At 45.9% G+C, this 26,071-nt stretch overlaps 2 protein-coding genes across 3 annotated transcripts; one reads left to right on the plus strand and one right to left on the minus strand.

The window, feature by feature from the left end:
• Positions 1-5,607: 5,607 nt before the first annotated feature.
• Positions 5,608-17,730, minus strand: LOC121587653. Of its 2 annotated transcripts, none has more exons than XM_041904637.1 (9): positions 17,637-17,730; positions 16,506-16,932; positions 15,774-16,004; positions 13,901-14,068; positions 13,631-13,803; positions 13,456-13,543; positions 13,232-13,384; positions 12,864-13,160; positions 5,608-10,349 (listed from the first exon to the last, which is right to left on the minus strand). In XM_041904637.1, exons 2-9 carry the CDS (start codon positions 16,566-16,568, stop codon positions 8,640-8,642), a joined length of 2,883 nt encoding a protein of 960 aa, XP_041760571.1. In that variant the 5' UTR covers positions 16,569-16,932; positions 17,637-17,730; the 3' UTR covers positions 5,608-8,639. The 2 variants fall into 2 exon arrangements, with proteins under 2 accessions (XP_041760571.1, XP_041760580.1); XM_041904646.1 differs by lacking the exon at positions 17,637-17,730 and adding an exon at positions 17,075-17,604.
• Positions 17,731-19,778: 2,048 nt separating this feature from the next.
• Positions 19,779-21,270, plus strand: LOC121591584. The gene is made up of 3 exons (XM_041912286.1): positions 19,779-20,397; positions 20,715-20,939; positions 21,005-21,270. Exons 1-3 carry the CDS (start codon positions 20,202-20,204, stop codon positions 21,031-21,033), a joined length of 450 nt encoding a protein of 149 aa, XP_041768220.1. The 5' UTR covers positions 19,779-20,201; the 3' UTR covers positions 21,034-21,270.
• Positions 21,271-26,071: the final 4,801 nt, after the last annotated feature.

The raw sequence follows: 26,071 nt of genomic DNA on the forward strand, positions 1-26,071 counted from the left end.
TTTATAAAGTGTTGGTCCTCGACAAGTGAAGACATCAAGAAGCTGTTCCCCCGGAATCGGAACACATTGACCATATGTTTGTCCGTAATTACTCATCTCCAGATACCACATCTTCGTCTCTAGTTTTGTTGTGTTCGCCAGTAATCTAGAATTATATAAAAATATAATTGACCGAACGACCAACAATGTGAGTGAAATTATTAGACGGCAATAATTATCAGCGTTTGCCCTATGCATCGGTTTATTTTATTCAGACTCCGAAACATAAATACTACATTTTTTACTTAATGCAACTTATTAAGGTTTGGATTTCTGTTTCCTTTAATAGAGATTAAACTCACCAAACAAGACATTGATCCGGAGGGAATCAATAAGCCTACCTGCGCTACACACGATATATTAACGCTTCTAGCAGTAGCTAAGCAAAAACGATCTCTAAATTCGGCACTTTCCAGTGTAAACTATTATACTATCGCACGGACACTGTTTCGCGCACATGCCACAACAAATGGGGAGCTTTGTTTTAGTGAGATTTTGCATGATTTCAGAAAAAAAAATCAACAATATCAACACGCGCTAGGAGGACCACGCAGTATTGCAGTGTTACTCAAACCGTCTGTTACGTTTTTAACGGAATCGATTCAAACAGGACGAAACAAAAACGAATGGATCTCACAAACGCGCGTTCAATGTTCGTAACAATGTATATTTATCGCTAAGGTGGTATGTATTTAATTAACTCCATCAATGTATTAATTGTTTTTCCTCCCCACGTTTACGACAACTTTTGCTTGTCTAAACGTTCATTTACGTGATCTTTTTTTTTAATGACACCAAATACATCTTCGTGGCTTGATAAAATTCATGTATGTGTTTATAAGAGCATATGGTTGTATATGTTCGGTCATGATATTGTATCGTAAGATATAGTTCGGGCTGGTCGGTTCGACGCAGATGGACGAAGACGCACCGGCTGCGCACTCATCACGGGCGGTCAACTCTATTGGACCGGAGTGTAGAAAGGTGGTTATCCAAAGTGAGCTACAAACTGCACACATACACGCGCGATAGGGTGTATGTTTTCTGTCAAGCCCGACTCGGTTAAGGAACACGCACACACAATACCTAGGTTTAGCTGTCGCTGATTAATAATATTACCACACTCGTATTATCCTTTATAACGATTTAACAACAGTTATAGTGATAGTGTTTGCCTTGCCATTATTTGCTTAACCTGACGAAACTAGTATACTGTCTGCAAGCATGAAGCCGCATTAATATGCATTGAATTAATGTCACAATATGATTATCGGGGGTTTGGTTTTTGTTTTGTATTGCACTAAAGTTTGACTAGAAGTATTATTGTTATCTGCTCTTTTTTGTTTTGCTTAATTCTTGCCACGATGCTCATAGTAGGACGCGCACGTAGAAATGCCAAATACACAATTGCTAGCTGGTGTGCCGCCTGCTTCTTGCACCGTCCAGGATTGTGAGAGTTTCAACATGATATTCTAGGCGGTTTAAAAAGAACGATAGAGTAAAGATCGGTAAAAGCTAATGAGAAGATCGCCATCCTAACACCGCGAACCGTAATATACTTGTTTATCTCTCTGTATGTATATTTTCCCATTTTTTCCTCCCTCAAAAAACTTCTACCCTAAAAGCGCTTGGATTCCAGAGAACATAACAACCATCACAACACACGTCCAAACAATACCAATTTGCCCCCTCTTCTCTCTCTCTCTCTCTCTCTCTCTCTCTCTCTCTCTCTCTCTCTCTCTCTCTCTCTCTCTCTCTCTCTCTCTCTTACAGCATTAACACCAATTGCTAATCGCAAAATATCCCTGTGTTTTGGTTAATTGATAAAAAACGTTTACACGCAGCAAATCTCAGACTTTTGTTGTTGCGCCCCCTCTGCCAGATTATTAAGCTGCTGCCGCGTTTGCTGCCCGTGCGGGTCTGTCGGCCTGACTTTTGTGTTCTGATTAAGTACTGCACAACATTCACATATTATGTCCGGTTAACCGGCTGTCGCTAGCAAATTCATCCATACTTTTTGTTCTAATCTCATAATACTACCACTACCAGACAGAAACGTACTTGTTAGCCTATCTGCTGTTTGCAAGACTTCTCGAAAAGCTTCTGCCCTCTTTAAATACTAATCCCATTGCGGTCAGTGGGGGTGTCACATCAAAATCAATGGGTTTACATTACTTTTTTCTTCACATTTGTTTGCTCTATTATTGTGATAACACGTTTTTCTTCTACGGCAACCGCCGCTACAGCAGCAGGTTGAGAAACACTGCTACTAGGGTTGCTAAGCGCTTACTCGAGCGTTTTACTGTTCACTCGCTAGGAGGACAGAGTGAATGGTGAGACATAATACCCCGGGGGCAGGGAAGAGAGTAACACATAATCTTACATTGTATGTAGAGGGTTTCCGTGGAAGCGTAATCGATTTGTATAAATATAGTACAATACTGGGCCAATCTAGATGGAACCACTTCGATGTTGGACACGCTGGAAACGAACAGTCTGCATAGGAATATGCATGTTCGCATAAATGTCTAGCAATGCCACCTTTTTTTCTTTTTAAGCACTGAAGAAGAAATTGCCCAAACTCTAAGTGCCAGATTTCGATCGCCCAGTACCGCAGAAAGAAAACAAAAGCTGAAACTCATCAGCGTCCTCTGTTAAGGCTAACGAGATACATTGTTGGCTTTGGCGTTAACATGTTTAGCACACAAAAATAAATAAATAATCTACTCGATACTACTCGAGAATACGCTATAAAAGTAGTCAAATTAACTAGAGCACCGCTGCGCTCAGCATGAGGATCATCAAAGAGTCTGAGGTAAGTGTAATTGGGATCGTTAAAACAAACACAACTGCACACGGCTCACAGGTTAACAAAGTGTCCGGAGGGAAGTTGGGGCATTCACTGTGTTCGATCTCTCTGTCGCTCTGAAAAATCGCTTGCACACACTCATCCTCCCCAACAGCTCAAATCACTGCTTTCATTCTCCTGCCTTCTCTATCGCTCTCTCTCTCTCTCTCTCTCTCTCTCTCTCTCTCTCGCAGCACGCTGGAAAGACTCTGGCAATGAACAACCGTACCATCTCGCTTTAGACGGTCGTTTCGCGAAAGATCAGCGCGCAGCACGTGCCGGAGGTGGCCGCGTCGCCGTGACAGGCGCTAGCATCCTCTGGAGGCCCTCCACCACCACCAGCAGCAGCAGCGGCCGCCGCTCCCTCGGTACCAGGCGAGGCTACCTCCTGCCGGGCGCCGCCGCCGTCCGGATTGATTGGTGTTATCTTAACGTACTGCGAGTGTAAGATCGTCAGGTTCGACTTGTCCAGCTGCTCCTGCTGCTGGTCGTGGATGCGCGTGTTGAGATCGGTGTACTCCTGCAGCCGGTCGAGAAACTCCTGCGCCGTCAGCTCGCCGCCCTTTCCGTCTGGTCCGAGCGCAAGCTGCCCATTAGCTGTAGCGTAAGGATTTTGTTTTTGGGAAGGTGGGAGATATTGTTTTTTTTAAACGAGAAAAAGAAAAAGTAAGGAGGAAATAGAGTAGAAGTATAGAAGACATCCATTTTGTTGGTGGTATGCGTGTGTGCATAAGGTCTCGTTTGGGGGAGTAGAGACTGTGGGTATTTATTATTATATATTTTTTTGCAAAGCTTCATCAAGCGTGGAATTTAAATGTAATGTAAACTCTAAACAAAACCACAAGCACAACGCAAACTGATGCAATAAGGGCAACCGATAGAACAACCAAACGAAACGAAAGGCGAACAAACCGATAAAACACACGACAAACGGGATGACGAAACGGGAGACTACCTAGTGGGAATGAAAAAGTACGTAAAGTGTATAATGCACACACACACAAACACACATGAATCATTCCTATGTGATCACAACTACAAACAAATAAAACTCAATGAAACAAAACCAACAACAACACAAAGAAAAAAACACAACAGAACAGTAAAACATCCTTTCTTGACGACAACGTGTATTTGATAAAGGCTTTTTAGGGCTCCCGTTGAAGGACTTATGCAATTGCTTAGGCTACTACTGACTGAGCTGTAAGGATACAGCATCTTACCTACACATTAAAAAAAACCCCTACTGACTGACCCTGCTGCTGCACGGCTGCAAAGATAAATAACTGCTCTACTGTCTACTACTCATTGTGCTCAACCCTCCTTTGTTTGGCTGAACCTGAACCACAATTTGTATTACTTAAAAACTCCCCTGCACAAAATGGCGACACACACACACACACACACACACACTGGAATCACTGGTATGTGAGAAAGGGTTGGTGGAGGGGTAGGGCCGCTTTTGCTTCGAAATGCCTAATATCACCGATAACAACCGTTACCGGTGTACCGTATTTGCGCCGCCTCTAAATTATCTAATGGACCAGCAGCAGTGGCGCGACGAATCTATTGAAACCACCCCCTGTGTTCCGCAGAAGATGTGTGCACGACAACCGTGTGAGCTCTTGCAATAGTGAATTAAATGTCTAAATGGAATAAATAAATGCACTCTGCTTCATTCCTGCGAAGCCAAGCGAGAACCCGCGAGCCCCGGTGGAAGAGAGGCAGAACAGAAACAAAAAAGCAAGGCTCAAACCTTTATCGCATGGATGGTGATTTTTGTTTTTCAGTGGCACTGTAGCACGCTGGTCAATGGATTTAGTTAGTGGAGGCAGTTAGTGAGGTTAAGTGCGTGGTTAAGTACTGCGAGCTGTGGTAAAGGGGGAGAAGTAATTTAATAACCCATTTTCTCTCTCTTTTATTCGTATGTACTAGGTCTAGTAGTATGTCACATGGGCAACGCGCGCGCCAGCGAGTGCTGGAAAGAGCCCAGGACGCTCCGATGCTGCAATAAGTTACTTAGTATTTTTGTATGGTTCGACAAAAGAGACGGAACAAACTGAAGAGGAACGAAACGGGCGATCATGACAGGACATAAGTAAAAAGAGAAGGTAAGAGGGAATAAGGATTGATTTGGTTATAAAAAGGTAAGCAATGGCGAAACAGACAGTTGTTAAGAATTGTACAATGTACAGCAATTTCACTGGTTACGCGTATTTACAATCCTTACAGTTATATTAAGTATCCTTTTTCTCTCATTCAGAAGGAACAATCCAAATAGGCCGTATTGCTTAACATATTAAGTAACCTTGGTTAGTTAAGTATTATTAGTAGTAAGATGCAAAGTGCCTGTACCTGAGAGCCATCAGAACCCGTACCACAAAGACACGATAAAATCATTTTGCTGCATGATAATGCTCCGACCACATGTGGCAGCACCGATGAAAAAAAAATTGGAAACACTGAAATTGCATGTTCTATCCCACCCGCCGTACAGTCCCGACTAGTGATGTGCTCTATGAAGCGTACCTACGACTCCGATCTGACTCCGTCTATTGTTAGTCCTACTCCGATTCCAACAAAATCCGAACGAATAGTCTCCGCCCGGAGTCATCTGGGGTCGTCCGGAGTTGTTTGGAGTCGTTCGGAGTCGGAGTCGTCGAGAGTCGGTTGGAGTCGGAGTCGTCTCGAGTCGTTAAAGTCGTTTGTTGTGTTTTTTGTCTCTTACTTTGTGCGTTTACTTCATATACAGGCCATTGTTCCGAAGGTCGACTCGGGCTGACTCCGGAAGGCTCCGACTCTAACTGAATCTGGACGACTCCGAACGATTTAAACAGACAGCAATTCTATTGCACCAAAACAACTACAGTGAGGCATTGACCGATGCCGAGCGATACCAGTGATATTGACAACACCGGCATTTACATATAGTTACGTGGGTAGCAACACGTACGCCCATCGGACCAATTGACCAGCGCACCACAACATTGGGCGATCGCCACAAACAGGAAATGCTGACCAGCGCATCACGACCACATTCTGAGGATCCTAAGGTTCAAATTTTGCACCAACCAAATGTTTACGAAGAACTCCACGAAACTGCAATACTGGTAGCATATGTATATTCTTGTTGTGGTTCGTATACATTTGGCATTATACATTTTTAAAGCCCAACAGCATAGACGGCGATGTCCAAGTTAGTATTGTGAATACATTGAAACAACACTCGGCTGATCACGATAATCAGGACATACAAATATGGTTTCTTTAAGTGATCTGCACTATCCAACTGGTGCTATTCATCTGGAACATGGGGAAAGCTCTGATGCAAAAGCAAGCATTGAGAGCAGCACAACTCCACGCCAGCACAAATAACCTATAGAGAAGTTGAAAGAACCAAATTGTAGGACCAATGTGAAGGAACTATAGGCGTGACCATTTAACAATAATGATTTTTACCAAGTGTGAAAGTGCAACTCGAGAGATTGGCGGAAGTTTTTCGCCGGGAGCCGAATTCGATCAAGGTTGGCGTACAGCCCCCTGAGTGAGCTCCAGAGGGAGCTAATTGGAGTGGAAAGTGGTAGTTCCCTACAGGTCGACCCAAGAAAGGAGTCTAGAATCTCGAGCCTGGAAGCCTTGCTCTGCAATGCTTGAGGGTCTATCACCCGGCGACCAATCGGAACGAGTAAGATTAATGTCCTCGAGCACATCCGCGAAGAAGAACACCCCCGTGTGATCACCAAGCAATTGAGCGGAATGCTCGTCGAGTGGGATATGCAGACGATCGTAACATCGTCTCGTTTTTTCCAGGATTGGGAGAACAGGATCGACCCACGACCAGCAGAAACAATTCAGTGCCATACCAAACAGGCGACCAGGCGACCCGGTTATGGTTCATAACATAACGTCTCATGTCTTAAGGATCAATAGGTCGAGAACCTTTTCAAAAATATTAAATTAAATTAAACACTACAACTTTTAACTTCTGCTTATCTGATGATCAAAATCATCCACTGTCAATAGAATTTTAAAATTCCACACGGCGCCGGAGGACATCTTGTGCAGGCATATCTTCTATACCTTGTAGAGTTTCTTCCTTGGAATTCTTCCTTGTAGACAACTACTTGGAATGGATTGGAATGGAATGGAATGTAGCTTGGAAATGTATCCCTACCCATAAGGCCGCAAAGCTTCAACGTTTCCAGTAAGGGAAATCCCTTCGGGTTCCTATGATAGCCTGGACGTTCAAATGCCGGGTTCAATCAATCCGCTTCGAACAGTTCGTCGAACAGTAACCACCTCGGCTTAAACTGATCTCCCGGAAGCCAATGACATTACAATGTTGTGTAATGAATGAACGAAACAACCATCTGAAGAGTTTACTGTTTCACTATGGGACTGACTATGAAGACTATATTGCAAACAAAAAAAGGAGATCAGAAGCTGTGTCATACGACGGAACGCATATTTGCGAAAAAAAAAGGAGAATGAAAACATCTACTGCAGAAGAGACTTCTGATTTGCAAACTGAACTGTTATGGTTATCAATGCTCAGTTATTGGGCCTTCGCATACGAAGACACACACCTCCGTTGAAAGATCATTGTCGGAGGTCCGGCAAGCGGAATAGGCTGGCAGAATCCCGAGTAGCATCTGAGACTTCCAGGATGAGGAGAAGATATTATGTAAGTGACGAATAAAATTTGAAATTCTAGCAGGTAATGAATATTGGCTACCCAGAATGATCACAGCTCCAGAACTCAGTAGCAGCCTTGCTTTTTGTCTCAAACAAAAATGTGAAAAAAAAAACTGAACTGAAGGCTGCCAACATTCATACAGAGGAGAAGAATAAATCCAATCATATTGACAAACGAAAACAGACTAATTTCTAACCGTAAGTGCATCAAAAACAGTAACCACACTGTAAATTAATATAAAAATAAATAAATAAAAACAGACAACACTGTGCAAACTGTTAAACACACACACACACACACACACATAAAAATACGGCAAAACGGTTAAGGGTGCCGCACTACTGGGGAAACGAAAATTGTAGTGACGCAAAGGGGAGGGGAACTACTTAAAACAAACAATAACAACAACAACAACAGTACGAGCAAGCGAGTAGTGGTAGTATTGGTTAGCAGTAGTAGCATTTTTGTAGTAGTGTTAGTAGCTGTGCGTAGTGGTATTTTAAACCCATTCTTATAGCAGCAACACAGCCCACGGAGGAGAAGGGTGGGCTGTTGTTTTGCCCATCACACCACACTGTTTTTCTTTTTCTTTTCTTTTTGGCACTAATGCTTTTCATTTTCCCGGCTCTGTCCGTTTTCGCCAGTGAGTTAGTGGGGCGTTTAAGTGGCACCATTAAGTTTGCCGCACAAGATATGCACAACCGAGTTGAGGTAGCTGCTGTCTTGAGATGATAAGTACGAAAGGTTGCCCCTCTTGGAGCGTGTACAGGCGATTTGTGTAAAGGTGAATACCATCCATGGAAATGACTCTGCATCTGCGCTCTGCATCCACTCAGCTGCAGCATTCAAACACATCCGTCCATCCCTCTACCGTCGTACGGTTCCCCTTTTCGGTCGCGCATTAAAAGTAAAGATCCCTAAGATAAGTAGTCAACCTGAGCCACCTGCAAGAAGCTCGTATGCTGTCGTTACGATTGAAGGTAGTTTTGGTGGTTGTGCCTAAATATGTACGCTAAAATATTCGATCATCAAATATTCGAATTTCCCTCTCCCCCGCTATAGTATTGTGCACATACCGCGACAGCAGTTTGCTATGACCGAGTCCCTGCGTATTGCAATCGAGCTAGTGACGTTTGCCGTCGCCGCAGCAGAAGCGGCAGCAGCAGCAGCAGCTGGCTCATCGTGGCGGTGGTGGTGGCTGTTAAAATGATTATTGCTATTCGCCGATCGTACGAGCAGCGCACTCTCTGCCGGTTCGGCCGCACTACTGTCGATCGTCGGCACCGGTTCATCGGTGGACGGGGCATCCGTGGTGGTGGTGGTGGTGGTGCAAGAAGCTTTGGTTTGCTTGGCGCTGGTGTCGGACTGCGAGAAGCTGCGCGTCCATTCGCCGTACTGTTTGCGCCGTTCGTCCGCCAGCCGCTTCAGCTTCTCGAGCCGCGACATGAGCTGGCGGGGCGAAACGCCCCCGAAGCTGCCACCGTCGGTCAGCTTTGCTCCCCGGTGCTGCTGTTGCTGCTGCTGCTGCTGGTGCTGCTGTGACGCCTGCGACCGTTTCGCATCACTGGCCGGGCCCGGCGCGATCGAGTATGGCAAATCGGTTTCCGATTTCGAGCCGCCGCCTTTTTGCTCCACACCAGCCGGTTCCTCGCCGGTGGGCACGGATTTCGAGCCCGCCCGGCGGCCGTCCCCTTCCGCCGGTCCGTCACTGTCGTTCGTCGGGATGGTGCTGTGCGAGGCTTTGCTGCTATCGCTCGACTCCGGCAGGGGCGAGTGAGATTCCGCACTCTCCGGCGTGTACGGTTCGAACTGCTGCTGCTGCTGCTGCTGCCCGCCCGCACCATTGCTATAAGCTCCCGCTCCACCGCCCGGCGGCAACGAGTACGTGTTCAGGTAGTGGGTGTCGATGCGATTCACGATCACGTCGTTGGCAAGCATCATCCGGCGGGAGATGAGCGTTTTCCGGTGCTCGACCGGCTGGTGCTTGATGATGTTGCGACAGTTCGGACAGATCGTGGGGCTGCCGCCCCCCGCCAGCTCCTGCTCGTCTCCGTTACGCGCCGCCGAGGCGCCCTTGCCCGCGTCCCCGCCCGCGTTACAGTACAGTGCGCACATGCATACGTTAAGGTTGCTGTCCGTGTCGAACACGTTAATGCTGACCAGCGGATGCTGATACCGAAAGCAGGCTTGCGACAGTAATTCGAGCGGTCCCGCCGCCTGCTGACCGGTTTCGAGGTGGGCAAGTGGCGGCGGCGTTGCCACCGCCCCCGACGACACCGATTGCTCTTTGCCGTCTGCAGCGACGGCCACCGGCACGGTGCCGGTGGTGCCGGGGGGTTCGAGCGCGAGGAGATTCTGCGCGTAGCACTGCTCGATGCGGGCGGCACATTTGGGACAAGCGGACGGGTAGTGAAGCTGATGGTGGTAGGCGAACCGGCCGCCAGCCACATCGAGCGGCGGCCCAAACGGAATGACGGTGGTGGCGGCGGCACTAGTGTTGCTGCTGCTATCGCTACACTGGGCCGCGGTGGCAGCCAGCTGGCGGATCAGGGCGGCGTCCGGCGACGGGCTGGCACCACCGGCCGCAGTACTACCATAACTACTAAGACTTACTACGATCGTGTTATTATTACTACTACTATCCATACTTGCACTGTTACGATAAATAGGGTGTTCAACACGCAGCTTTCTAGGCACATGCGTATCACAGGAGCAATTATCTACAATACCTTGACTCGTCTTGATTCTAAAGCTGAGAAAAACCGGCTGGCGGGTCCGTGGAAAAGGTCGCGCGTCACAAAAAAAGGGAAGAGAAAAGAAATGGTTGAACAAACGGGATTAATACACGTGCGCTTCATGTGTTTTACTTGGGCAATGACCCAAGTCAGTTTTCAAACGTGAACAGCAGCACATTTTGCTGCTTCGTTTTCATATTCTCAACGGCTGACCTGACAAACGCATATTGCGAAACTGTCTCGGGAAACTCTGTATTTTAACAACCATTACGATTTTTTTGCATCGATTTTCCTACTTTATCCGCGAGTTAGAGATGGGCGATAAATTTAGAATTATAGAGAAACACATTTATGGTAGGCCACACACTGAACTTTTGCACAGAACCACGTCTTTTTGTCCCGCAGTACCGTACTCTGCGCGGTAGCTGTTTGCAATCAAGCATTAAATATTGTATCGCTTTTTAACACCTTATCGATGGATGACACACCCACACACGCATCTCCACGGTCAGTTTGCTTTCGGGGGTGGAGGACGAATCTGTCCAGCTCAGCTGTGGGTTAGGGCTTTAATAATTATTTCCGCCTTTGTTCGTCTAAGTTCTTCTTTTTGTTTGACCTAGACTATGTTTCATTTACATTTCTTTAGAATTCTATTTATGAAAAATAAACATTATTGGACAAAGCAGTTTGCAATTATAGATTTAGTCGTCAACACCATGTTAGAATTTAAAATTTTGTCTATATTTGGCACAATTCAATCGATTATAGCCCGCTCTTAGATTCGCTTGGCAAACCGTGACACGCTCAAAGATTTTTCAATACTATTTTTAGCAATATGATTTATGTTTGCCTGCCTAAAATCAATAAAATGGCTTATTGATTTGATAGTTAAACAACAGTAGGCTCTGTTTATATACATGACGTAGATATTGTAATGTCGGGCGCGTTGAAAACTGTACCACGGGTGTGGCCCAAATAGATTTAAAATATTTAAATTTGCAATTAAATGCCCCGAATGTTCGGTTGGTGATCAATGTTCATCGCGTGTTCTTACTGCAACTGCAAATCTTTCTATGTTTGGCAAAAAATAGTAACAACCGCCTACCACTCAGTGCTGCCAGCGCCACTACAGAAGAAAAAGACACGATTATTGAGCAAGGTAACGATATTAACCATCACATAAGGTGCAGAACTCATTTTTAAAGTTTTATGATTCATTACGATCGATCCTCTAAGCTGCGTATGCGATTTGGCAGCCGAAACTCTCTAAGATGAATTTTTTAGTGACAGTTCTTAAACATATTGGTCAATGGATGCCACATTTTTCCCGAGGTTTCTTTGTTATTGCATAGCAACAGCTTCATTAGATTTCTTCAACATGAATATCTCTATAAGCTGACGGTCCCTTAGAAAGATTTCACAGTACGTCGATTGATTCAACTTAAGAATATGATTTTACTATGATTATATTGGGAATGATTCCGTCAAGATGTAACGTTTAGCACAATTTCGTTGAAGTTAGTGTTCAAACATCGTGTAGTGCTATAAATGACTTCTATTTTACCAGCCACATATGAGTAATGTAGTGTCAATTGTGTGCTTGTTGACGTGTTGTGGACAATTGTTGACCGCAATGTACAAAGCTAAAAAAAAAAAAAAACAACCAACTCAGTCGTTCATAGCTGAACACTGTATGATGGTGACACTCAGCGCATTTATTCCGTACGAAATAAGCTTCTCTCAGTGCAAAACGCCACATACCTTTCATATAGGGTTTAACGAGTTAGTTACTACTGTGCACAACATTATTCACCTCTTGTCAGATGTCCTAAAGATGTCAGCAATTGTCCATAACACACACAGCAAGCACACGATTGACACTAGATTACTCATACGTGGTTGGTAAAATAGTAATTACCTACACCACTACACGATGTTTGAACGCTAATCTCAAAGAAATTGTGCTACATTGCACATCTTGATGAAATCATTTCCTATATAATCTTAGTAAAATCATTTTTAATAATTAGTTGGTTCAATCGATGCATTTCGTATGTAAACGATAAGTCTAGAAAGTAGGACAAAGTTGATCTAAATATGTAACCGATCGCAAAGCATTGGGGGCCGGTCTGGTGGTACAGTCGTCAACGCGTACGACTTAACAACATAACATGCCTGTCATGGGTTCAATCCCCGAAAGGAATGTGCTCCCATACGTAGGACTGACCAACCCCGCTATGTGTTATCAGTAAGTCACTTAAAGCCAAGCCCACTAGTAGTAGTACAGACAGGCGCCTTGCTCGACAACGGCTGTTGTGCCGAAGAAGAAGAAGAAGAATTTATTTGATTTGATGAAACTGTCTCAAATATAGATGTAGCAATTTAAGACAAAATCAAACGACAATCTACAATTAAAAAACTCCAGCTTCACAAACGGTAAGAAGCATCAAGATCATGATTTTGTGCAGAAATTCGGTACGGTAATATGGGGCGAAAACGAGAATGATGAGACTGCTCTACACATTTGTCATTCAATTTAGCTTACCTTATGATCACCCATGCAGACGTTCGCACCAATAATACCGTAGCTAACGGTGCTAGTGCTGGCGCCGGGACCGGCACCATCGCCGCCGGGCTTGCCTTCGTCCAGTCCGTGCTCCCATACGAGCTTGCGGGCCGCCGGACTTACCAGTATTCGATCGCACCAGGCGGGACAGCGGGTCGCCATGTACGAGACCGGCTGGAACGGGTCCTCCTCGTACGGGTAGGACGGTGGGAACGTGATGGGAAACTCGTACAGGATGCTGCGAAGCGATTCCAGCTCGCGGTCGAACTGACGCAGCTGCAAAAAGTCGCGTTGTTAAAAAAAACGACCATACACAATCCACCCCAACTGCTGTCGGCTCAACTTACCCAGCCTTCCTTGAACGTGCTCTGATCGCAGTGGAAAAATTCCTTCTTCCCCACCGTCAGCACATTCGTGCCGGTTGCATCCCGATATTGCACTTTTGTACTGTCGTTTTTCGTGTTCTGTACCCGATGCATTGTGAGATCTTCGGTGAGCTTCTGTGGTACGGAGACAAAGAGGCAAGGTTAGCAAAACGGATCGAACAAACGCCCTCGAGCGTATCAATTACCTTGATGACGCCCTCTGTGTCGCAGCGAAAATTAAAATCACCGAAAACAAAATATGGCACTGGTCGGTTTACCGTATCTTTGTGAAATCTGCCAGCGAAAGTGGAGAAGCAATGCAAAGGTTAGCAAACACGGCAAAGGCAGTCACGGGAGAGCATGTCTGCGCACGCAGCTTACCGTTCCAGCGTGTGCACAAGGGCGCGGCGCCGGCTCTTGCAGTACACCGAGGGATACTCTTCGCACGCTTCCAGGTTGGACGCATCGTGAAACAGGTGGATGTTAACCAGATCAAAGACGGTTCCGTTCAGGAACCAGCGCGTACGAAGAAACCCTTTGCGCGACCATTTGCACTGCAATGCAAGCAAACAATGTAACAACGGGCGTAACAACAACCGAATGCCTAGGCGGAGCCGTTCATCTCGCAGGCGGGCGCAGCAACACACCTACCTCGGGGAAGAATTGTTGAGGAAACTTTGCCTTTTCTTTGGTAGCGACCGTTTCGATACTGCCGGTGTGGATGCTCTTGCCCTCGACGGAGTCCCACTCGTGCGTGAGAAAGTTCCACATCAGCACGTGGCTGACCGTGCTCCGGACAAAGTACAAGTTCCCGAGGGCCTGAAAGAAGAGGAAAAACAAACAGACGAATCATCAATAGGAATTTAGTGCTTCTCCAAAGGCCCTCATAATGCATTATCTTAAAGTAAGCTCTTAAAACTAAATTCATTGTGTGCACATTACCTAACATTTGCTTCCGCTGATGTTCTAATGCTTGACCAATGCTCAAGGGGGTAGTGTTTCCACTACATGACTCGTATCTAACCCCCCCATGGTATCCTAGGTCGATAAGTGAATCTATTCCCGGAGGATAGTGTACACACATACCCACATACACACAGACACCATTAATGTAACGAAGTTTGGTAACAACCAGAAGTTTTGTTGTTCTTACTAGTGATGTGCCCTCTGGAGCGCACCAACGACTACGATCCGACTCCGGCAAATGGAACTACAAGATTCGCTCGGAGTAGAAGTCACCCGGTGTCGTTCGGAGTCGTCCGAAGTCGTTCGGAGTCGGAGCCGCCCGGAGTCGTCCAGAGTCTTCCGGAGTCGTTCGGAGTCGGAGTCGACCGTAATAGGAGCCGTCCGGAATCGGAGTCGTCCGAAATCGTTCGGAGTTGTCCGTAGTCGTCTGGAGTCGTCTGGAGTCGTCTGGAGTCGTCTGGAGTCGTCTGGAGTCGTCTGGAGTCGTCTGGAGTCGTCTGGAGTCGTCTGGAGTCGTCTGGAGTCGTCTGGAGTCGTTCGGAGTCGTTCGGAGTCGTTCAGATTCGTCGGAGTCATCGGAGTCGTCCGGAGTTATTGGGAGTCTGAGTCATTGCGGAGGACTCCGAACGACTCCAGATGATTCCGGATGACTCCGAATGACTCCGGGCGACTCCGGACAACTCCAAATCCAAATGACTCCGAGTGACTCCGGGCGACTTTGGACGACTCCGAACGACTTCGAACAATGCAGGGTGGACCTACCTTCCGGAGTCGATTCCGAATTTATCGAAGTCGGATCGGAGTCGACTCCAGATTTTTGCCAACTTTACCCATCACTAGTTCCTACTATTACGAACTTTTTGTATGGCGTTTCGCATTGTCTTTGCTCTGTTTTCCCCCTTCCATCACCTCTTTCTCTTGCTTTTCTTTACTACTGAGTGGACAGGGACTGTGAGTCGTGTAATGCTAGCTAAAAATACACATCCCATCTTCTCGATACATCGATTCCGTTGCCGTTGCCGCTCGTAAGGCTTCCCCACGGCGCCCGTGGGAAAACGACGCAACCAATTCAGGTCAGCAGCACCAACACACGCTGATCTCCCCGCACCACTGATTTCGGTGCATGGATGGATGCCTTTGTTTTATTTTACATTTTTTCTTCTTCTGCCTCCCCGAGAATCGTTGTCGTTATTGAAACCATATTCTTTTGCCTTCCCCCGCCGCTGCTTCGCCGTGCAAATTTTAAAGGGCTTAAGCAGTTATGCACATACACACACGCGCCCGTTTGCACTGATTAGGTTTCCCGTCTCTTGGCTCAATGCGTCACGGTGCGTGTGCATTTGCATGTGCATGAGCCAGGCGCTAGCGCTACCGCATAATATGATTAAGGGTATCGCAACGAAAAAAAAAAAGTATGTTAAACTATGATTCGCAATTGGTCAATATTTGTCCTTGCCGCGGGTCTATCGGGGGGTTGGCTTTCGTGTGTGCGTGTGAATTTTTTTTCTTATAAAAAAGCAAGCAAAGAGCTGTCTTCCTCCATCCCCGCTTCACGTACCGTAAAGTGTTCCGCCGAGTTGTAGTCTTCGTCCAGGTAAACCCGGATACGGTTGTAGCCCTGCAGCTCGTCCGACTCGCACAGCTGCTTGATGAATTCCTGCACGTACTCCATGGACTTTTCGTACGTTTTGCCGCCCACCTCCTGCAGATGGAGCGCGATAAATGCCGGCTGCCGGGCCGCGATGTGATCCAGAAACTCTTTGATCCATAGGTGCAGTAAGTTGGAGGGCTGCGAATAAAGCAAGGAGAGGGCCGAGATGATTAATTTAGAACAATTTTTTCGGTGCAAGTCATTTAAGGGGTTTAATAAATTTTGAATGCCCAATTTAACAATGGTTTACGATGAAAAAACTCCTTGAACTCTTCTAATGTTTCTAAATTAAAAATAAATAACCGGTATTTTGCCATGATGTTTCAAAATGGTTTCACTTATTACAACTGTGTAACATAAATTTTGCGACTAGCATACGTGTTTTTTGTAGAATGTTACTTTTTGTAACTAAATTTCATTTTAGAACAGTTGATCAATGCAATATTACTTCTTTTAGTGCGCCTTTTAGGATAAAATGTACAGAACATCAAATTTACGCGTTCACGTTCGTTCGATCTTCGAACGAACCTTCAGCCTTAAAACTCGCGGGGTAAATAAAATTCTGCAGCCCAGTTGCCTCCCCCAGCCAGTGCAGAAAGGCGAAAGATGAAACGGTCGTACAAACGAGCCTCTACTTACGTCTTCGAACACGCTTCCCACGTTCGCGGTGATCAGCAGAATCGGCAACGACTCGTTCTCCATCCTGTCGCGCGCCGTTTTATGCACGGTTTCTTTTAAAATACTTTTCCTCCGGTTTAGCAGCGGCTGCTGTCGATGGCGGCGGCGGTGTTCGTGGTGTTGGTGGTGGTGGTGATGATGGTTCTGCAGCACATATTATCGCCAGTCAGCCGACCAGTTGCGAGTTTTCTGTTTGCTGAAGCAATGCAAGCAGGAGCTGTCATATTTCGTTGCCCCCCTCGCGGCACCGCTTTTTAGCTTTGGTTCGCAAATCTCGGCTGTCTTGGGCGCGGAGGACGCTTCATGCGAACGGCGGTGAAGCACTCCAGTTCACGCGCATATACACACACACACACACCCTCACTCACGCCCCGTGGAGGAAGCCAGCCTGCAAATGTGTATACAACAGAAAACGCTGAATGAGTAATGAGCTTCGAAAGTGTAGAATCTAGAGAATTTTTTTTTGTTTGTTTTTCATTCTATCCGACATCCAGAAACAAATGCTGACGAAGGAATTAGGAAACATTTACCCACAGGCGTGTTCCTTTTGCGACCAGAAAGTGGAGCGCGAAAAAATAATTTAAAAAAAAATGGTCACTAAGAAGGATGTCACTTTCTCACCACCCTCCCTTGATGCTTTTTGATGGGGTAGTGACGGGGATAAAAAATGGACGCTTCCGCCGCACCGTGCGGAAGATTGGATTGGCAGCAAACTGGTTTGGTTGATGGTTCGTTTCTTTCGATCAAAACATTTTCTAATGAATTGCACACACTCGACACTCACACACACACACACACACTTTCACGTTTGAGGAGGCTTTGGCGTCGTTTGATTGTAGCGAAAAAATTGGCAATGGATGCTGCTGCTGCTGCTGCTTCTGCTGGGTACTACCACCACCACACCCACCGTAAAATACCGTCGTCGTGTGTTCACGCACTTTTGCTAGGCCTTGGCACCGCACGATTCGGGACGGACCAGTTCGGGAGGCGGAAGGAACAGAGTTGGTGGCCAAAGGCATGCGTTTTTGTTTGCGGAGAACAAAAAAGGAGGTCCCAATGTCGAACGCTAATCACACATTGCGCGAAACTTACCCTGTAACCTCGGAGCGTCACAAACAATTGTGCTATCGGTTTCGCACACGGCGTACCAGAAGACGGGGTTTTCTCTGCGCTTCGCTCGCTGACAGCGAGCAACCTTGCCCAATGTGTCATTTCGCTGTACAGGGTGGCCAGATTACATGGTGTATGTCAAGTGCTGTGTAGGAACGGTGTAAAATATTAGCCAAAATCGGATTGAATGCCATTTGATTGCAGAGAGCCGTTGAAAATTCATTAAACCGTCTAACAATTATTATTATTATGACTGTAAGATGCATGAACCAAACAAAAACCTTCTTGTGATGAACAGACCGATTCATCATTACAGGGTTTTTGATGATACAGGGTTTTTTCGATTCGAACGTGACGACACGAAAGTGACAGCTCAATAGTATCGCCGAACATGTCAACAGATACATCCGAACAATTCAATTTCTCGCTGAAAGAGTAAATTATTTGGTCGAACAAATCAACAACTCGCCGAAAATGTCAATAATATCATCGAAACTCTTGTACAATCACATCCAAAATTTAAATCATAACGTGCTTTCAGAAGTCAGATTTTCTGATTAATTAGATTGTTAGGTTCTAATATTTTTGGTGGGTGTGATGACAATTTGGTAGTTTTTGGTTGATCATCTGATGTTCGTTAAAGTAATAAAAAAATAGATACGACCTCACAGAATGTCAGTATGTCTGGTCTCTCTGCCACTGTCAAAATTTTATATGGGATTTGAAAGATAACGGCGGATGAGCGATTTCGTCGTACAATGGAATCAGTTCTTTTGATTCCGTCGGATCGTCACATCCGATTTTATCTGTTAACCCGAGTGCCACAACTTCACTAAACGACCACTAAACGGGTTCTAAACAGTCAACGACTCTCAACCTAAATGGAATATAAAAAGTCTTCTTTTAGCAGACGATAAATGACTTATGCGTTCTAGCAATAGCAAATAAAAAAGCTTGTAATGCCATCTGCTGGAAGGATAGCCACAAAGCGGAGCTTTCTTCTCGTTCCCTTACTTCATTCTCGTTCCATTACTCGTTCCCTTACTGTTCTGTTCTGTACTGTTGTATGGTTTCGCATTGAAGTTATGCATCGCTAGAACTAGAACGGCGATACGACTGTTTAAATGCTAAACTCCAATGCAAACCACCAGTACTGAAGCAAGTGAGATTTGAGAAATAGTCGTTGGTGTTGATAACCCATCCCAAGTGTCACAAATCCACTAAACGACCACTAAACGGGTTCTAAACGGCTCAAGCTCTCCACCTAAAAAGAAACACTAAACACTTCTTTTAGCAGACGGTATACGACTGATGCATTCCAAAAATAGCAAAAGGTTGGTGGTGCCATCTCTCAGCCCACACAGCAGTCCTCTAGTTCTCAGACACACAGTGGAGATTTCCTCGCTTTGAGAGCTTTCTCCTTCCTCTGTACTGTTGTGTTGTATGAATTCGCATTGAAGTTATGCATCGCTAGAACTAGAACGGCGAAATGATAGTTTTAATACTAAATCCAATGGAAACCACCAGCACGGAAGCAAATGAGATTTCAGTAATGGTCATTGGTGTGTTGATACCCACGTATCTGACAACACGATGTATACATATAGATTTTTGCTCCGTAAGTTAGAAGGGTATATAGGCCGTGATTAGATAAAAGGTAGGCAAAACACATTGCAAGAAATGGATAGCAATAGAGTTATAAAACGCGCCATCTATTGAGCAAACCATTGAAGCTAGACGTTGAAGTCTTTTTTATAGATACATGTATTTAATGTTCCAGTTGTTATTGTGGCGCTTGGAATTCTGATACAAAATTTATGGAATGCCCGTGTATGCCGGTCATAGAAATAAAGGATTCGCACACCCTATGCTGGTTGCTTCGGGGGTTGTTTAAGGTGGAAAATTATATGTACAATTTGTTCGCAAATATTCGTCTGTAGTAGATTGCGGCAACATATCGACGAGAGCTTAACTCCAGTGTTGCCGATAGGTTGTCCATCCACATGTGCAGGTGTGCAGTTTCTTCCGGGTGCTCGGTTCCTATTCCGTTTGAATTATTGTACGTTGCGTATCATAAACCTTTAGGGTTTTATTTTACAAACAGCTAAAGTTGCAGCAATTACAAAGCCGCTTTGCATCCATCATCACCGCCGTGAGTATCGCTGATCGCTGTCGAACCTGACGTCATCCGCAATGAGGGGAGGGGAGTGCGTGTGACGTCTTACCAAATGCCGCTTCGATCGGAAAGTGAGCAGTGCGAGCACAACTGATGCGAAGCATTTCACGCACTGAGGCAACGGACAATACGCCCCTCAGCCGCCGCCGCCATCCCACTGCCACCCAAGGTTTTGGGGGTGGAAGTGAGAGTTGTGCTTTTGCTTCTGGCTTTCGGTGGCTGAGGTTGAACCGTTCGCGGTCAGTTGTACTATTGCCCCGTGCGAGGATAGAGAGCGCACAGGCGCGCGACAATCAACACGAACCGTGACACGCTGGTGAAACGATACGCGAGTGAGCGTGAATAGAGCGTTGACTAATCGAATCAGCAGCATGGTACCGTCGGGACCAGCAGGTGTTTGGAAGATGCTGCCAAGCACCAGGACAGGCAGGGTGTTCGCTTTCGGGCGGCAACATTTACTACTCTTGCTGGGTTTATGTTGCCTGCTGCAACTGTGCCTGCTGCCAGGCTCTGCCAACGCTACCTCAATGTACTACAAGAAAGTTAGTGGAGAAAAGTATGAACCAGGTAGGTAACAATCAAATTAAAAGTAGTTGTTTTAAACATTACCAAAATTGATTGTTAAAAATAACAATTTTCGCTTACATCCTGCTCCATGTATGTCCTAAACTATATGTAAAATTTCGCCCATGTAGTGAAAACAAACAAACAAAAAACCAAAACCACACAAAGATCTTCAAACATATTACTCATCATACGGTGTGTTAGTTCGCTTTCCAAACGTGTTCGAGGTGGTTTTGAGTAGGAGTAGTGTGCCGAGCGGATCACATCTCATCTTGTTTTCATTTTATTTATTTTTTGTTTTTCTCTCGCACGTTCCGCAGACTGGGTGCCCGTATCGTCCACGGTGATACCTTTGGTGGAGCGTGTCGTCAGCGTGGGTGCGCGCACGAAGCCGTCCGCCGGTGCGGATGGTTCGCAACACCCCGGAGCGGCCCGTTTGCAGTCGGCGGACGAAAGCTACAAACGCGCGTACGTGAAGCACATCAGCAAGTTCACGAAGATTGGCACCGCCGGAGCGTTGGTTCAGCCGGGCACGCTCATTACCGGTAGGAATAGGTAACCTGATCCGAAAGTGGCCAATTACGTATCCTTCCTATCCCGTCACCCGCAGGTAAACAGGCCGCAAGTGCAAAGGATTAGGAGCTGCCTCGGTGTGGACGGACGTAGGAGCCAACGGGGCGGAATGTGGAGCGGAAACTGTGCGCGATTTCACCTCAAGTTCAATATAATCAGCGTGACTAACGTGTTCCAAATGTTGTGCTAAAGTTAATCACTAATTCGCTAAGTGTTGATATTAATAAACGTTAAACCTACCGCGTATGTGTCGCACGGAGCTCCCTCGTATGTGTACTAATAAAATTAAAACAAAAAACATCTAACAAATAGTATCACTTCACGACGGCAGACGCATTACACAGATTGTTAAAGATGACAAGTAATTTGATGGAGGGCAGGACAGATTATCTCACATTGTGCTGCAATAGAAACATTTTGCTGTTTATTTAATGTTTGTAACAGCTTTGATCGTTTCAGCGTCCTTTATCGGACAATTCGAAGCAACAATAGAATGATTTTTACGTACCGAGGGAACAGCGCTGTACAAAAACAGATGTGTATCTGTTGAACGATGTTTCACCCAAACGATGATTTTACAACCCTAACCCTCTCGGAGCTGTAGAGGCAAACGAAATGAAACAAAAAGGGCCACTATCAAGTTTCCCCTTCTTTTGCATCGTTGCTGCGGCGTGGTTTATTTTACTTGTCGAAAAAAAGGGTCCACCGATAATTGAGTGATTATCAGTGCCGTGTAGAAAAGAGGACGAACGGCAAGGACGAATGCTGCACAACTGTTCGGCATCGTTGCGGTACGGTGTGCGCGTGTCACAAACGCCAACTACTTTAGATGTTAGCGCTTCCCGGCGCACTTGATACGTTGTTTACTTCCTTCCGATATGGCAGCCACGTGGCGGTTAGGGAAGGGAGCGTTTGAGTAAGGGATCCGTTTGGTCGTTTGTCGGTGGGGTAGCCAACCCTCTGCTAACTTAACCCCTAGCTGCTCGCAGTTACGATACATTCCCCTTTACTATTGCGAGGGCTTAGGGCCTACATCCTAATTATTGTGTTTGATTTTCATCTCTATACCAGATCTACATATTTGAAATGCGCCCAATATTGAGGATATCGGTGTTATTTATTGCGTACTATAGATATTCTATTTGCTGTGAAAACGCACACGCAAAACAGGAACACGCCACACACTGGAATAGATGAAAATTCCAGGAAGAAATTTCAATTGTAGATGAAAACAAATTGAGCTAAATTCATACAATTCATTTTTTTCATTAAATTCCCACGTGATATACTGAATTTCTACGTGCAATCTATATACGGAATCTAATAGGATTCAGGAGCAGTTCTGGTACTAGTTTGGTACGGATTACACGACTGGCATAGATTCAGTTTCACTTCCAGGACCAGCATGAGTTCGTGATCGGTTCCAGGACCCATATAAGTTCAGTTTCATTTTCAAGTATGGGTATGGGATCGTGATGGTTTCGTGCTCTGTTCCAAGACCGATTTGTGTTCAGGATCACTTCTAGCATCGGTTAATATTTATGATTTGTTTTAGGATTAATATGGGATCAAAAACAGTTCCAGGACTAGAACGCGTGGTCAGGAAAAGTGGGCTCTGGTTGAAAAAAGTTTGGGAACTACTGAACTGATGAGTTCCTCAAACTACAAAAATGTTGTGATTCGTTAAAACTTGTACTCAAAGCACTGTCGACCCCCGCTCCTTACTTCAAACATTATTTCAAACATTCTTCACGATTCGGGTACATTTTGCGACTGCTGAGGGATACGTCAACGCCGCTTGTACAGACCTTTTGTGCCCAAGAAAGTCCGCAAAGCTGGCTATGGTATGTTTCAAAGCAACGTGCCACAGTTATACAGGATTGACTTAAGACGAATCGCAAAAGCCTGTAACAGTGGTGTGAATCTAGTTTTAACTATGATTTAAAAAAAAATGCATTTTGTCAACGTAAAAAAAACACACACACAAACTTCAGACAACCGTTTTTGGAAATTTCCTGCTGCTATAAATCCATTGCATAGCATCAGGCGCAACACCCAGCGGTACGGTGCCGCTGGTACCTGCAATGGACGTGAACTGAGGTTGCTGCTCCTGCTTAATGGCACTCCTCAAGCACAAGAAAACAGGTTCTACCCTTCTAGCTCGGGAAGATTTGTTTGCAGGTAATGGTTACATTCCTCAATAGAAACTACCTTTCATCTTCGGGGTGTTGATGGTTGCAAAATTAAAGCAATAAACACGAACAATCCAATCATCATCAAAAGGCCCCTTGCACGGCTCCAATAAAACGATAAGCTCAAAACCGGAATTGTGCAGTGGGGTAGGGGGAGAAAGCAAAGTCGACATCTTAGCGCAGCTCCTCTTAGCGCAACCGAGAAAAGGCATCGGGTGATGGTTCAAGCTGCCGCTATCGAAGCGAACAATTGTATACAACCGAATTGGAAGGATGCAGAATACGGGAAAGCATCATTTGTTGAATATTCTACATAAAATTGTGATATTAACCTTTCGGTCTGAAGAAAATCATTGCGAAGCAGTTGCAGTCGAGAAGGCAGGAGTATCAAACTCGTTGTTGTTGAAGTTGAAGGTTTTTTTTTTTTCATAGAACATCATGAACAAAACGAAAATAAAGCAACGTATTTTTTTCTTTGACAATACAAAAAAAATGTACAGCAATCTCATGTAAAAGATAAATAATGAAATATTTACTATAAAATAAAACAGAAACCGATGGTACACCCCTGTAGGCATACGCAGCGGAGGCTTTTCGAGCAGCGGCAGCAGCAGCAGCAGCTTCACCTACACATCCGCAAGCTTTCGCGTCGATCGCGCGTTCCGTACGATGCTCGGGAGGGCGACACGCACACCACTATGCCCTCGAATTCCAGCAGCGGTGAGCGCGTACGGCGGCACTCGCAAGCACCACACACACGCTCAGACGGTCGAAGCAACCTGACCCTCGTCGATCGCTGTGCGGCCCTGCTGGTAAGCGTCGTCCCCGCGGGTGCGTGTACAGTCCGTCGTTTGGTGTGTGCCTTTTCCGCTGAAAAGAAAAAAAAAGCCTTGGAAAGGCGGTGGTGGGCGAACGTGCGCGTGTAGCCAAACGCTACTCCACTCTGCTGGTTGCTGTTTTCGGTAAAAGTGTCTTGCGTGTTTACAAGTGTTTTTGTCTTGATATTTAAGAAGAAAAACCAAAATATCAAACTCACCCTCAGTGAGCGAGGGTGTGTATGTGTGACAGTGTCCGTGTGTGTGTGCATATCTGCCCCTTAGAGCCACAGCGGGTGAAGGCTTCTCAAGTTCTTGGCTGGGCTTTTTCTACCTTGGCGGGTGAAACTGCGAGGCGAAAGCGAACGAAAAAAAAGGTAGAAAAACACAGAGGTGCGGTGGTGACACGTCACTTGGTGTGTGCCGTTTTTGAGTTGTTGTGTCGCTTGTGTCGCTACCCCCACCTGAGTGGGCTGTGCTCTATACCAAGTGTGGATTGACGACGGGGAGTAGTGGAAGATCACCCGGAGCAATTGCCACCACGACCCACCTTCCTGCCGACGAACGGGGGGAGACAGGGTGATCGCTTCTGCCTGGCCTGGCCTTGTTCGCGTCCGGCCAACCCCGCTGGCAAGGCCACTCGCGTTCCAATTCCACAATCAGCGGCGGTGAACCAATCAACAAGCGCAAGGACGAGCTCTTGCGCCTGCAGGTATGCAATGCAGGAAGTGAAAGGACGATCGCGGTAGTGTGCAGCGTGTGCGTGTGTGTGTGTGCAGAGAGAAGGAAGGAAAGAATAACAACAAACAGCGCATCACGTTCGCGGGAGCACATTCCAGCAGTAAATAGTGAAGCAACGGCAAAAAAAAAAACAATAACAATAACAACAGCAAAATCCTAACCAAAAAGACGGTTTTGTTCATCTGTGTGTGCCACTTAGCAGGTAAGAGAGCATCGAAACTCTACCTCGGGGCCGTGTGTGCGTGTGTGTGTGTGTGTGGCAAAGTGTTGAAATGGAAAGCGCGTGAGACGGAATTGGGAGGAAGGCATGGCAGCAGTGTACGTGCGAGTGTGTATGTGCGTGATGCGTGTGTGTGGCAGTGCGGTGGACGCGGGTAGGCGATGTGAAATGTGAAATCCATCTCGCGCACATCAGCATCATCATCAGCATCGTCGCCGCCGTCTACGGTTTGAAAGTTGTCGTCGCTGGCGAAGCAAAAGAAAATCGAAGAGAGCGAGATCCGAAAAGGAAAGAGCGTGCGTGCGTGCGTGTGTGTGTGTGTGCGTGCGAGGTGTGGAACGAGGGGTGATCCTCGGGCAGCGCATCCCACATACTACCTACCTGTGTGTACGCAGGCCACAATCAACGCTGCCCAACCCCGGGGGCTGGACCATCTATCAAACGCGCCATCATCATCCGCATCATCATCATCATCATCATCAAGCGCGCGACATCATCCGCCCATCCCGATTTCCTGGGTTTGAGGGGCACTTTCGAACGAGCGCGAATCGCGAAAGGGCACACTGGTGCCGAAGGTGATAAAACACAACGGCGACGCGACAACCTTGAAGCGCCCCCCCCCCGGTAAGTGAGAAGCTTTTAGCTGGAGAATGTAGCTGAATTGATCTTTGTGTTTTAGTTCTCTCTTAACTCTTAACTCCTATTGGCGTACGTATTGGTCGTCAATCTAATCTACTAATGGCAGATCAGTCCCGCATCGCTTTGTGTAGCTATGGGGGTGTGGGGATATGGGGATGATGATACTGACACATCTACTAACCAGCTGCTTGTAATTTTCACCCGGCACGGAGGGGAGATCCTGAACCCGGAGCGATTTGGGGATGAGTGAAATAATTGTTTTGTTTCTAATCCAAAAACAAGAAAACATCGGGTTTGTTTAAAAAGAGTATCAGTTTTGCTATATGAACGCTTGAATGCTGCTAAAAGAACACTCTGAAACTATTTAAATTTAAAAATAATAGAACAATTTTCACCGTGATAGCCATGGCTGTCATATATGATGGCCAGGGGTTATTGATTTTAAATCCTAATTCCTTGTAAAAGCAACGGCATATTATCACGCATTTTTGTTGCAA

Source organism: Anopheles merus, chromosome X, assembly GCF_017562075.2.
Source record: "Anopheles merus strain MAF chromosome X, AmerM5.1, whole genome shotgun sequence".
Lineage (NCBI taxonomy): Eukaryota > Metazoa > Arthropoda > Insecta > Diptera > Culicidae > Anopheles > Anopheles merus.